Genomic DNA, 13,535 nt, shown 5'->3' on the forward strand with positions numbered 1-13,535 from the left:
TTTTGTACCAAATTATACAACATAAACCAATGTCTCTATGATAATCTTTCTGTCTCTGAATAATAAAAAAAAAAATGCTGCCGTGTGTCCGGGCAATTTTTACGTTAATCTTGATCGCTATAAATATGTGAGGAAGGCGGGGAGACAATTTCATTTTGTCATTGTGACCTGCGTGTGTGTGTTTGTCTGTCACAATATGAGTGATGCCATGTTAATGGTGTTGTCTCCTGCTGGCAGGTTGTCAAGGCATGTGGGATATCATTGCCTGTTGGCCTTCAGCCAGAATCGGAGAGGTGGTTACAATAACCTGCCCCAATTACTTCAGTTACTTCAGCGACGAGCACAAAGGTAAACACATCTTCCTTCACTTAATGTAAATACAACATGCATAAAGAATATTTTCTCTGTATGTTTAGTTTCTATCATCATTTATTTATCAAAACTGGATAAATGTTCGGTAGTAAAATCATTTCAAACTTAGATTTTTAGCTTGAACAAGAAAATGACATTGTTCCTAATTTGAATATCTGTAATTAAATAATGCTGTGTTAGTGGAGTAATTTATTTTGAGGCAAACAAGCCTATAGGTGCCAAAACTGGACCATTTTGATATTTGCATGCTCATATGCTCAGGGCTGGCCAACACATTTATATATTTTCAATTATTCCCTCTTTTTATAGCTGTGATTATTTTGATATTTATTAAAAATGTATTTTCATCCTTTGGGTAGATACCGAAGATTTAATATGTTGCTTGCATGCAAATGGGCATTTTAAAGTCATCAAACTGGTGGTTTTTCCGTCACCTCCTGTGGACATCTGAAAATTATTAGAATCCCCGCAGAAAGCCCAGAGCGAACAATATTAATTTATGAGCCTCATAAAGAGCATCATTACATTGTTGGTATTCACAAGAATAATCTGTAAAATTCTCTACCGGTGCTTTAAACAGCAGCACTTTACCGGCAATGCACATGTTTCCAGAATAATATTGACCCTATGAACTAGTGTGGTGCATTAAAAAATAAATATTTCAGATAGATATTGGGAGTTCTCCAGCTACCTCAACCCCAGGATAACAGTTAATCTAGGTTACTGTAAACAGTATGTAGCGTTTACATGAGACATTAAAAAATGTGCATGTAAACTCAGTCACAGATTACAGTCAGGGTCTAAGAAAACAAAGAGGAATCCAGCTCATCCTTTAACCTTTATTTTGGAACAAGCACAGGCAAATAGGATGGAGGAATAGAGATGATTCACTTACCTAAGATAAGAAGGAGAAACATTAGAAAAATGTTGTTTTGTTGAATCACCTTTTGTCTCTCTACAAGGAGTCTTGCTCTCCAGCTCTCTCTACTTCATTAACGGGGTTCTATTTTCTTCCTGCCCCACTTTTAGATTACCAAAAATCGTTTAATTTTGTTAATGGTCCTACTAAAAGGCTAGGACTCAAATTTGTCTTTTTGCAGTCTTGCCTTGCTTGTCTTTTGCATTTCTGCCATTTCCCTCTCTTGTCTTTCAAAACCTTATTGGTCGAGCTCTTTTAAAGACTCAAAGTTGTTTTCAATACCTGTACAATGAACTACCTGACTTAGCAAACAGGGACTTATTTTTCTTTAGTGTAATGCCTCAATTCTTGACTCTGGAGCCTTTGTGAATAACAGAAAAGGAAAATGACACTGACGTCACCGTTGATCTGTTAAATTGGGTCTCTGCAATAAATCGCAACATAAATAATGCTGCGCTGCTCTCTAGTGGGTAGAAACTTTCCGTTAGATGAAGTCTTTTGCTGCCTTCAAAACACATTTGTATTTTTGACATCAGTAGTGCTATATGCTTGGTGCTGTGAGAACACGGTTGCTAGGTTACTGATAAATGGACATTGCCTTCTGGTCACTTTTTCGTTTATTTTAGTTATTTTCTTTCTTCTGCATTGCAACATCATTTTAGTGATGAGAAGGAGTCAGACAATACAAGAAGAGTATTTAAAAGTAATTTCCATGGTTCTCCATCATTTTTAAACACATTACCACAAAACTACACGTAAAAGCACTCTTTAACCTTGTTTAAAACGCGTAATTAAGACTCCTCGGTGCCCAGCAAATTCAGGCTTATATCTAAATTCACGTTGCTGTTAAATTTTCTTAAAAAATGTAAGTGTCCTAAGTGACCAGTAAGTGTCGTAAGTGACCAATGTCCCGTTCTTTGTAATGAATTTGGTCCTCGTGTTGACTTAGGCCAGTTACACACTGGCTGCGTCGCGTGAGCGTGTCAGCTGCGTGGCGTGTCCGTTTATATTTCGGCTCCCATGTTAACAGGTTAGAGCTTACACACTGCCTGCGTGACACACACGTCTCAGGCGCGGCCTGAGCCGCACTGAAAACGCGTGCATGCTAGAAATAGGACTGACGCCTATTTTTCACGCGACACGCAAGCGTGTTGGAAGCGTTTCCAGGCAAAATAGAATAGGAAAAGATGTTTATATGTCATTTAGACACAAATACATATTAATAAATGACATGTTGATGTTTGAAAGTCTCTAGGTTTTTATATAAATGTTTAAAAAAAAAAATAAATAAATAATATTGCACCTGTCAATACAGAACGAAATATTCTGTAGCCTATTTTGCCGTCAATACTGCCGACGTTGTCTTTGCTGTAATCAAATCAGTATATATTTATGTTTAACATGGTATTTCATTTTATCAATGGGAAACATACATGTGTACAGACAAGGCTAGCAGCAGCAGCACCGCGTCAGACACGTTTCTGGTGTGTAAAGACATAGAAAATTACTAACTAAACTAATTTAGCGGGATGAGAGGAAAACTTAATTTTGGCTTTCTTGCTAAGAGTTAGGTTAGAAGATTTAATTCACTCCCATGTGTGTATGCTAAATTCAAGGTTATGAAAAAGTTGCCAGGCAACCAGTGGAGATTTCAAGAAGTTTCTGGTCCTGACCAAAAAATCGTTTTCACAATTCTTTCACACCATTCTTGTACACATTAAACAAACAAGATTAAACGTGTTGGTCAGCTTTAGAGGTGCTCTTAAGCTGGTTTCATACCGCTGCGCTGACAGCCACCTACCTTCAAGAGCGTTTCCCAAAAAAGCTAAGCAATTCTTTTTTTCTAAAGCGTTTCCTGCCGGGCGCCGGTTACCACCAGACGCTCAGCAAGGATTTAATCCTTTAAACTGGTATTAACCACTTGTTCATGCTATGTGTGCAACTTGTTGTCTCACTAGCCATATTTTAACCTCTCCGGTGAATTCCAGTATGTTCTAGCTGTTTTTAAAGACTTTTATTTGCCACCTCCCCATGATACAGCTGACCTTTTATGCCCCTTTTTGCCCTCCAGCTCTCTCACGCTCTCCAATCAGACACCCGGCTGTTTTCACTCATTGTCCAATTTTAAGGGGGGGCCCATATTTACAACCTTGTGGCTGCTACACTTTGAAACGGACCTTCATCATATCTCATCTTTTATTATAACAGTCATTTTCAGATCTCTGATGGATATCCATTTCTTCTTTTTAACACCTCTGGGCTATTTCCCTCAAGCTTTTTACCTGCTCTTCTTGTGCCTCTGCCTCTATGACCCAGTGAGTCAATGCCATTCTTTCCTTGACTGAGAAATGTGCTATAATCCAACGATTCATAACTATCAGAAAATGTGGCTGGTTGGGCTTCTCCGCTTCCACTATCTTATAGATGTCACCTCACTGTGAAATTTATACTGTACAGACCCTCTAATGAAATTAATAATATTATAACTTAAAATCTTGCAGTTGCAGCAGGTTTTCGCAGTTGTTAAGGCACTTTTGCAGAAAGACAAAAACCTCATTAGTTTCAGACTCTTTGGTGTAAATGTATAATTCCCCTCTTTGTGTCCATCCCTTTTTCCCTTATACTGTACACCTCTCGGTTAACATCTGCTGGTTCTCACAATTATTTCCACCTCAAGATACCTGAATCTTAGTCACTACTATTTCCATTTTTCTTCTAGTTTCACTTTGATCTTACAGTAAAAGTGATACATGCTGTAAATATATAACCACAACATAAATCCTCTGTAATCACCTTTTTTATTTGGTCAGCTTAGCACAAAGACTGGAAACATACTTTTTTTTTTTAAATCTAGTTCGAGCGAATCAAGAAATTGTGGTCGCTGTTAGCTATTTAAAGATTGGGATGTCCCGTGTCGCCCCAGGGGGACTGTTCTCTCTGACCAATCAGTGGTCTGCAGTGTTTTAACTCCACCTTCCAGTATCGGCTAAGCTCGCTTGGAACCTCGACTGAGGTGGTACCAAAAAAATACCTACTGTCCAAAACTTTTGTTGATGGAAAAACAAAAAAAGAGTCAAGTCGTACCATGCAGTGGAAAAACGACATGAGAGTGGCATCAATGTTTTGATTATTTTTACATTTCTTTAAAAGGATGATTAGGTGTAAATCTGGATTTGTTAATTTATTTACAAATATTTCTTTAACAAAGTAAAGTTTCTACTAGAACTCCTTTCTATCATTTTTTTTTGTCATTTTGTATCCCAGAACCTTCCTAAAACCTTGAATGCTGTTGCCACATACATTTTCATATTATGTGGGTGTGGAAAAAGCAAATCCTTCACCTCTTAAACAGCCAGTCAAATTTGAAAGAATTTCTCCCAAGAGCTATTTGTGCATGCTAACGTGTGAACTTTCTTTTCCCCTCTGGGAGTGTTGCTGCACTCAAGCATTAGCACATCAGAGAGTCAGAAAATTAGAGACACGGAAATGTGACACTTCAAAAGTGGAGAATGCACTTCAAACCCCACATGTACCGATGGCAGCATGGGGGAGTTTTAAACTGATGACAAAAATTAGAAATTGGAATATGATTAAAATGGCCAACAATCCCCCATTTCTTTGTTAAATAGTTGTGTAATTGTAATAATTGTGTCTTGTAGCATGCTTAATGTTGCCTTAATTATCAGGGTTTGAGTTTTTAGTAAACTGCTCTTGTGATTTGCATTAGATCAGAGACACATTTACCACTCTAATAATTATTGTCGGTATATCTCAGTGTAATAAGCATAGGGCTTCAATAAGAACAAGTTCTTTGTCAGGTGGATACATATTTTCATCTAATTGGTAGCCATGAGAGCTCCAAAATGTTGTGCTGTACAACCACCTATTATTGTTGTTGAAGTAATTTGTTGTCCGATTCCTCTTAGACCTGAGAATGAATACATAAATTAGCATTCATAGTCCTGAGAGTTTTATTTACCATTGAGGCAGAGCTACATGGATAGATGACAACTGCCTAGTTTGTCCTATATCGTCAACTAACATTATTTGTACAGTGTAACAAAGCCATGACCGTTCATCTATTTTGCATGTTTAGTATGATTTTGTGTTCTGGCAGTGATTAATGGTCCAAACAATAGATTTTGAATTTGGCATTATAGTGCAATTTGTATTTACCAAGTACACAGTAGAATCTAAGTAAGGTTGGGCATCGAGAACCGATTCCTATTTGGAATCGTCTGAAAAATTACGATTCCAGTGGAATCGTTTCTTTATTGGAATCGTTTGGAATCATTTGGAGGATTTGGTTTCAAATCTGATCACGGATTCCAAATTTAACATGCGCAAGTTTTGGTTTCCGTAGCAGCCAGGCGCTTCTTGTGTTGCAGCCTTGGAGCATAGTAAGCGGCGCTCTAGTGTGGCTTTATTTTACGTTGAAAAAGCCCAGTAAAACTGCAGCCCATCATTGAATCAAAATAAAATGTTCCTCTTATTTGTGAAATAAGCATGTGACCCGTTTTAAACTCCACCCCTCAAAGAATCGGAATCGAGAATCGATAAGAACCGGAATCGTAAGGAAGAATCGGAATTGGAATCAGAATCGTTAAAATCCAAACGATGCCCAACCCTAAATCTAAGCAAATCTGTTTTTACAGGAACACCCCTGGACATTCTCCATCATTTTCTTGCCAAAATATTAAAGAAATTCAAATTACAAAAAGTTCTTTACTAAATGTACCTGCCTTTATCACATGGTGTGCATAACTGTTCCTCTGTACACTTGTCACCTCACAGAAAGTTTTAGATTTTATTTACAGGTAATATCTTAAAATATAAAATCAGTTGAAGGGTCTGAAGGGCCCAAATGCCATTTTGGAATGAAAATCTTTAACTTTATACACACTGAAAGTAAAAAAGATTCATGACCTTTTCGTCATATTGATTACTTTTTAACAAACCCACATCTCAGCTGAAAAAAATCAAAAATGATTGACGTCTTTATCTACATCTCCTTTGTGACTGCCTACCTACCTTTTTTAATAAGAAAACTCAACAAGGAGTAGCTTTTACCTTGATTCACCTCTGTGTTGAAAGGAAGTTTGCACATTCAGCATTTACACAAAATCATCTTTCAGCCCAACAGCAAGTGTGTACAATGCTAACACTAAGTATTTTTTACAATCTTCTAAACTCTCAATTTGAGGTTTAGCTTAAATGGTATTATTTATTATTATTTATTTATCCCAGACTTAAAACTATAAAAATGTGCTTTTAACATGTTGCACAATTGGTAATGGCTAATCCAATACACAAACTAAACTGCGTGCTTCATAAAATCTCAACAATGGAAAAGGGGACTGAATGTTTGATCATATTAACTCATGTGAAGGTGGCACTGCCGACAAGGATGATAGTGCATGCAAATACTGCAGGAATTTACCGTTTTAAACTCAAGGCAAATCTAATGAGACAGAAACAGCTCGACCTAAAGAGTTAAACAGACACGGACTGAGACTGCAGCTCAGATAAATCTACAACTTCAAAAACTGAATTACCCCAAGTTAGCACCCACGTTCTTTGTCTTTTACTTTCTTTGTCTTTCTGATTCACTTTCTGAATCTCAATCTCCACATATTCACTGGCGCTGATGGCAGGTTGATATGTCTGCAGATCTTTCTCCTTTTTAACATTTCCAGGTTAAGAAGACATTCGTAAGGTGACTAACTGATATGACCTAAGGGAGCAGCATGAAGTGACATGTCTGTCTCGCCACTTAGTCCTTTAACTTTTAATGTAGCACAAGTCAAAACTTTAATTTGTCCAATACTACCTGCCAGACTAATGGTATTCCCATCAACCTCAACTGTACTTTGTTAAGTGCTGATAAGATTATTAGCATGCTAATTAACTACTAACTAAACATTTAATAGGTGATACATAGGTAAAACATACATTCTAAACAACAGCATGTTAGCAATGTTATTGTGAGCTGTAGACTCTTCTAGTTTTATCCTTTTAGCTTTTACTGGTGTGGAAAAGGTCAAGGAATACCAACACGTCCAAGTGAATGTTTCTCCTAATCTGTGTATTGTTTGAGTTTCTTGGTACGTAGACAGACAAATACTTAATAAACAAAAAAATCAATATCCAGAAAGCTCATGTCTTCAGATGAAAGCTTTTTTTTTTTTTTTTTATTACAGTAAGAAATCAAATTTGAAAACATGCAATCATCACTCATGCTATGTCTAATTAATCATCCTCTGAGACATAAGGTATTCAGCAAAAAACAAGCTAAAGTAAAATAAATTACTACTACTTTTTATTACCAATTTAAAAATAGTGATTTACAGCGGGAATGAATGAGCTTTAATTTACTGTTAGTTTTGTGGTAAATGACAGCTAAAGACTGAAAAGAAATGTTTCATGGGACCATGACCTAGCTTGGTGTGGTCACCTTTTTCTCTGCAAATGGCTCGGTGCTGTGGCTGATGACGGTGCTCCACTTACGTTTTGTTCTGTCACACAGAAGATAATGTTGTGACAGGTGCCTGCATCAGGACCTGTATCATTCAGGACATCATCCTGACAAAAATGTTTTTTCCTGCATGATAATTCAGAGATTAAACTGTGTAATGGTAATTGGACTCTCAGAGGTGGCAGTCTGTGAGCTTCTTCGCATATTGTGGGTTCCACTGCCTGTGTAAAGAAAAAAATATTTTAACGGATTATATCAACCGTATATGCTGACAATATTGCTCTGTTACTGTTGAAATAATTTGTTCAAAAACTAAACAAGAAGGGTAGTCATTTTGTACCAATTTTCTATTTATTCCTAAAGCAGGATTGAGAGTAATATATTCATATAGTAATGTAGTTGTAAGTAGAGTATTGCCTTATTTTCCCATTAAGATAATTTTTTCAATTAGTTTAGCAGAACAAATAAAATCCTATAATCGTCCTAAGACCAAAGTTGAGATTGTGGTCTGAAAATAACAGTAAACAAATTCATAAATTGTCAGTTGCTATGATCATGTTGTTGATTAAATATTTTGTGTGTGTGTGTGTGTGTGTGTGGCTGCTCTTCTGCACATGAAAACAAAGCAATACCTAGGAAGGAATAGGAAGAGGCTTTTACAATCCGTACATGTATAAAACTGTTTTTACTCGGCCCATGCATTCCTATAGTATAACTTCCAAAAACCTCTGAAGAGTGTGTACACAATAAAGTGGTTGATAAAGGAATTGATTGAGGAGAAAATAGAGAAGATGAGGGGGTATTTACAAACATCATCATCCCAGCATGGCACTTAAATACAGCCACAGCAGCAACCAAAACGCAACATTTCAATCGCATGACCTTTCCCTGACTGAGCAGCACTTTTACACACCAAACCTCCTGCTGTTTCCCTCCACAGCCCATCGCCTTACACGATAACATTTGGTCCTAATTGGCTACGTTTGAGCAAGTTGGTGGTTACGTTGTGGTTAAGGTCTCATTTAGGTTAAGCTGTTTATATAAACCCCCTATACCCCACAAATGAATAAACCATTACATCTCATGAATTAACACCTGCAATTAAGTACAAAAAGTATTAATTTGGTAGAGAAATGGCAGGTCATTTCTAATGCAGGAGGAAGAAATTAAAAGCTTGGTGTTCTAGCAATAATATTTTTCTATTTTGTGATCAATTTCTGATTACATTTAATACAGTGACATAGAAAGATGCCTTGACTACAGACGCTTATGCAAACAATCCACAGAAGAAGCAAAAGAAAACCATGTCTGCAACAACAAAAAATAAGAGCACATGCCAAAGAATAAACACAACCCCACTGATAGAGAATCAATATTAATACAAATGAAGTAATGGGAAGCACATTACATCACCACCAGAAAGGTCAGGACTCTAGGTGGCTCTATTTTATATTGCCTACATCATTACATAGTCGGGATTTAGTTATAAAAAATAGAAAGAAAAATAACAGGTAAACACAGAAATTAATAAAACAAAAGTTGGATACAAGGGACTCCCACTCCAGCATGACAGTAAACAAACCCACAAACTACCGGTACTCACTATCCAACTACATAACACCATCAGAATATACTTTCTGAATTGTCTGAATATGTTGCTGCCTGTATGTGGCCCTAAATACAGTAGGTGGTGAAAACCATATATGAAAGGAGGAAGCTGTTGACCTGAATAATGTTGCCATTCCTATTATTTTTCTACAATAAGACAACCTTGTCTCCTATTCTTTAGCAAATGTTTTTTTTTTTTTATAAGAAATGCAATGCAGCCGGGATTACTTTTTTCTTTTTAAATCATAATGGGTTGTTTATTAACATAATCTGGCAAGTAGCAAAAGGTTGAGACTGAAAGTAAAATGTTCACTTTGTAATAGTTTACTACCAAAATATCTGATCTTGCAATCCAGTATCTGCTTGTATAGCAACCCCAAACGCTAACCTTAATTGCCTAAACGTAAACACAGACAGGGCTCACGACGCAAACCCCGGCCTCTGTTGTAAAAATTCTGCATTTTTCTTTCACCCCCACCACCCACCATCAACCTGTCTGCCTCCATATGACTCTTGTGTGGTACATACTTAAATGTAGCACTTCATTCACTCTTTACTTCATTTATTACTCAAAAAAAACTTTGAACACAATCCACCCGGTGATACAGTATCTATTATAAGGAGAGAGGGTTGTTTTAACCAGGTTTATGCAACACTACCTGCTAGAGTTACAATTCCTTAACTGGAGCATTTTAATCTTTATTTGGGGTTGGGTGAGTGACAATAGAATGACCAGAATGTAAATATCTGTAGTAGCCAAAAGCCTTTCTGCAAGCACAGATAATGCAGAAGTCAATAATGGCTCACATTAGCAGGAGAGAGTCATCGGACAGTTTGTGGAGTTTCAAGGTTTTGTAGTTTTTTGCAGTGACCCAACAAGCCAGTATATGAGGCCACAGACAATGTCACAGTATGTCTCACAGCAGTACATGGAGTGTTGGACCAATAACTTGGTGAGCAGGTAAAAGAGAAATCTACTGTCTGGGTGGCTCTGACCTCTTTATGTCATCTCCATCTCTAGGTAACCTCTCCAAAACCTGCACAGCAGACGGCTGGACTGAGATGCATCCCATTGACATTGCCATGAACTGTGGATACAATCTCAACAGCACCAGTGATGATGTGAGTAAAACGTGGCAGTCATTATAGGAAGCAGTACAGATACCCAATGGCCCCATTGTGACTGAACTCAGCAGCACAGTGGGAAACTATCTCGAGAATCAGTGGGCAGGAAGAATTGAGTCAGAACATCTTTTCTTTTCTCTGTGGGTGGGTGTCTTGGGTCAATCAGGAAGATAGCTGTTGATTTTTGGTTTGCCTTTTGAGTTTATTTTTTGCCCTTTTGTTATTTTGTTTACACATCTGTAACATAACACTGAAACTGTATGTCCATGCTAGGGCTTCGAAAAGTAGTGCAGTTTCAGTTATTGTTATGGTGGAATAAACAGCTCATTTCTGTAGACATCCAGAAATAAATGTTTTGCTCCTGCTGAGTTTTATTTAAGGAATTGATTGTACAAAATAAGCTTTATTGCCAAGAGTTAGATGAAAACTAGATATGGAGCTGATCAATGGAGCTGATCAATATGGAGCTCAGCCTTTTGATGGAACCACAAATTGTCATTTTTAAATTCTGTTTATGTATTCTATGGATGAATCATGTGACTAAAACCTGTTAATTAGTGAGCTTTAGAGATGTTGATAGGTTCATTTTTTTACTTTTGAGACAGGCTGTGTCCGGTCTTGCTAAGTCTAGATAAACTAAGCCTGTTGCCATGCTTAAACCTGACAACTTTAGCATTCATTTGGAGTTGTGTTTCTGGCCACCTGATGAATGTAGGCCCAATATTTACTCTCCACACACTCCACACCAACTCCTGTGGAAAATATCTGTCTCTTAAGGAGCTAAATGCTCCACTGTGTCCGGCAGTTAGTCACTAACTGTCTGTCTGGGCTGAAAAAACTGAGGAGGACTGCAGAGTCAGGTGATAATTATCGATTGGTTGGTACTGCGAGCGACTCCTTTCATATTGCACATAGCCTCTTTGACCCAGTGTAATTATAATATGTTTGCCGAAGCAAGCACGTCTTTGAAGCACAACACACTTTTCATTGAAAAGGCCGAGTCAGATAGTAGTTCCTGCTTCTGTTATCTGTATTATACATCAAACATTGCTCTTATTTAGTTTAGTTTTATTGCAGAGAGCTAATTTTGTCTGTGCTGATGAAGGTGGAGCAGGGTGAAGAGTGGATGTGCACTACAGGGTGGTAAGAGCTTTCTCGGTGGGCACTCTGCTCTCACAAGTCACAGAGGTAGCCTCATTAGTATGCCACATAGGAAATCAGGATGGGCCCTGCTGGTGGAGTACACTAAAAGGAATTTGATGTCTGCCTTTCTGCATTCTTGATACCGCAGTTTCAGGATGCAGAACTCTTAATCTCATTTTCATTCATGAAGCCACTCTGAAAGGCTCCACATGTGCTGAAGTAAAATCCAGTAAGCTATTACAGTATATTGGAGGAGCTTGGAGATAAGCAGATCCAGTCGTATTGATTCTTTTTAGGTAAGGGATCGACACAAGATTGTGGCTCAATAAATATTTATTGAAAACAGTAAAAAGTCGTTGGTGTCAGGAATTACCTTACTTTCAGAAGATTACAAAGATTTTTTTCATTACATTCACAGAATCTAGAGAGATAAAAAAAGAAGAGGTGCTGTCCTTTGGTGTTGCTTTTGACCCTTTTTTGCGTGTTATGCCTCACTGTAATATAAGACCATGACTTGTTAGAGGGCCAGTAAAATACAGTATTACACTGTAAATTGAATATGTAACAATGAATTGTATCTCATCTCATGTGTTTTTTTTGTAAAATCCTAATGTGCAAAATAGTATTCACAGCTGTCAGATACATTTATTTAAAAGTACAATTTGAGCCTCTGAAATGTAATGGAGTTAAAGTATTAAGTAGCACATCATAGAAACAGTCATGTAAAGTACAGTAATTGAATAAATGTACTGACTGACCCTCAATTTAGGAACCACCAAATTTTAACCTTTTTGTTTCAGTTTTCTTCACTGTGACTTGTTTTTTTTCTTCAGGGCAAGTTTTTCTGGCAAGTGAAGATCGGCTACACCATTGGCCACAGTGTTTCCCTCATATCTCTTACCACAGCTATTGTGATCCTCTGTATCTTCAGGTATGTAGAAATACAGTAAGACACACCATACAATTGCCTATTTGAATGTTTCTAATAGAACTCAGCTCATTAGGCTGTCACCATTCTCAATTTATAAAGAGAAACTTTGAAAAAGAAAATAAAAAGTTATCTGTGGGCTAAGTTACAACTTGAGCCCTATATGTTTTTAGCATACATATGTGTTTACATTTGGCAAAGTGCTGGCATCATTATACATATGCCTAATTAGCTGTTACTGTAGCAGTTCCCGTTTGCAATTTACTCATAGATGTGCAGACAACTATCACTGGATTACTATGACACTGAAGAAAACTCAAACGTGCTGTTTCTCAGGCAATTCAGCAGTTTGAGGAGCATTTTTCTCTGATTTGTAAACTGATTTATAGACGCGTATTCATGACAATGATGTTGTCAGAAAGTGTAAATTTACATTGAATCTAAAAATATGTGTATCATTTATATGTTCAGATTTTGCAGAGTTATGACTTTGAGGTAAACGGGATTTACCATAAAGCACACGGACATTGACGTTGTGCCTGCTGGGCATATGGACAACATGACAGTTTAATACATTTCAGTGTCGCACATCAAACACTGGGATTAGATAATCTGTGATCAGTGCAGCTTTGAGGCTTACGTTAAACTACAAAAGGCACGAAGAAAGATGCATATACTTTCAAACCCGATGATCCCTTCATGCATTTCAGTGTCTTGATCTTTTGATGGCACATAGCTGCAGTGGTTGGGAGATTTAAAGTAAAGTGGGATTAGAGAGACTGATGTTTGATATAAACAGGGATTGATGGTAAACTCCTCAAGACAATTACAGTTTTGATGCCAGGAATGACTGAGGGGCCATCCACACGGAAACACACACACACAAACGCACATGTTTTGCATCGTTTTGGCCAGTCGTCCAAACGAATCCTGTAAACGCACTGCCTGAAAACGCACGTTTTTGA

At 37.4% G+C, this 13,535-nt stretch overlaps 1 protein-coding gene across 1 annotated transcript in view; it reads left to right on the forward strand.

Moving 5' to 3' along the window:
- vipr1b (vasoactive intestinal peptide receptor 1b) overlaps positions 1 to 13,535 on the forward strand; it is a 44,500-nt gene that overhangs the window by 16,056 nt on the left and 14,909 nt on the right. The window contains exons 3-5 of the mRNA XM_031282239.2: positions 238 to 348; positions 10,396 to 10,496; positions 12,476 to 12,573. Coding sequence (XP_031138099.1) covers positions 238 to 348; positions 10,396 to 10,496; positions 12,476 to 12,573 — 310 coding nt within the window. The remainder of the gene's footprint in view (positions 1 to 237; positions 349 to 10,395; positions 10,497 to 12,475; positions 12,574 to 13,535) is intronic.

This window comes from Sander lucioperca, chromosome 1 (genome assembly GCF_008315115.2).
Source record: "Sander lucioperca isolate FBNREF2018 chromosome 1, SLUC_FBN_1.2, whole genome shotgun sequence".
Taxonomy (NCBI): domain Eukaryota; kingdom Metazoa; phylum Chordata; class Actinopteri; order Perciformes; family Percidae; genus Sander; species Sander lucioperca.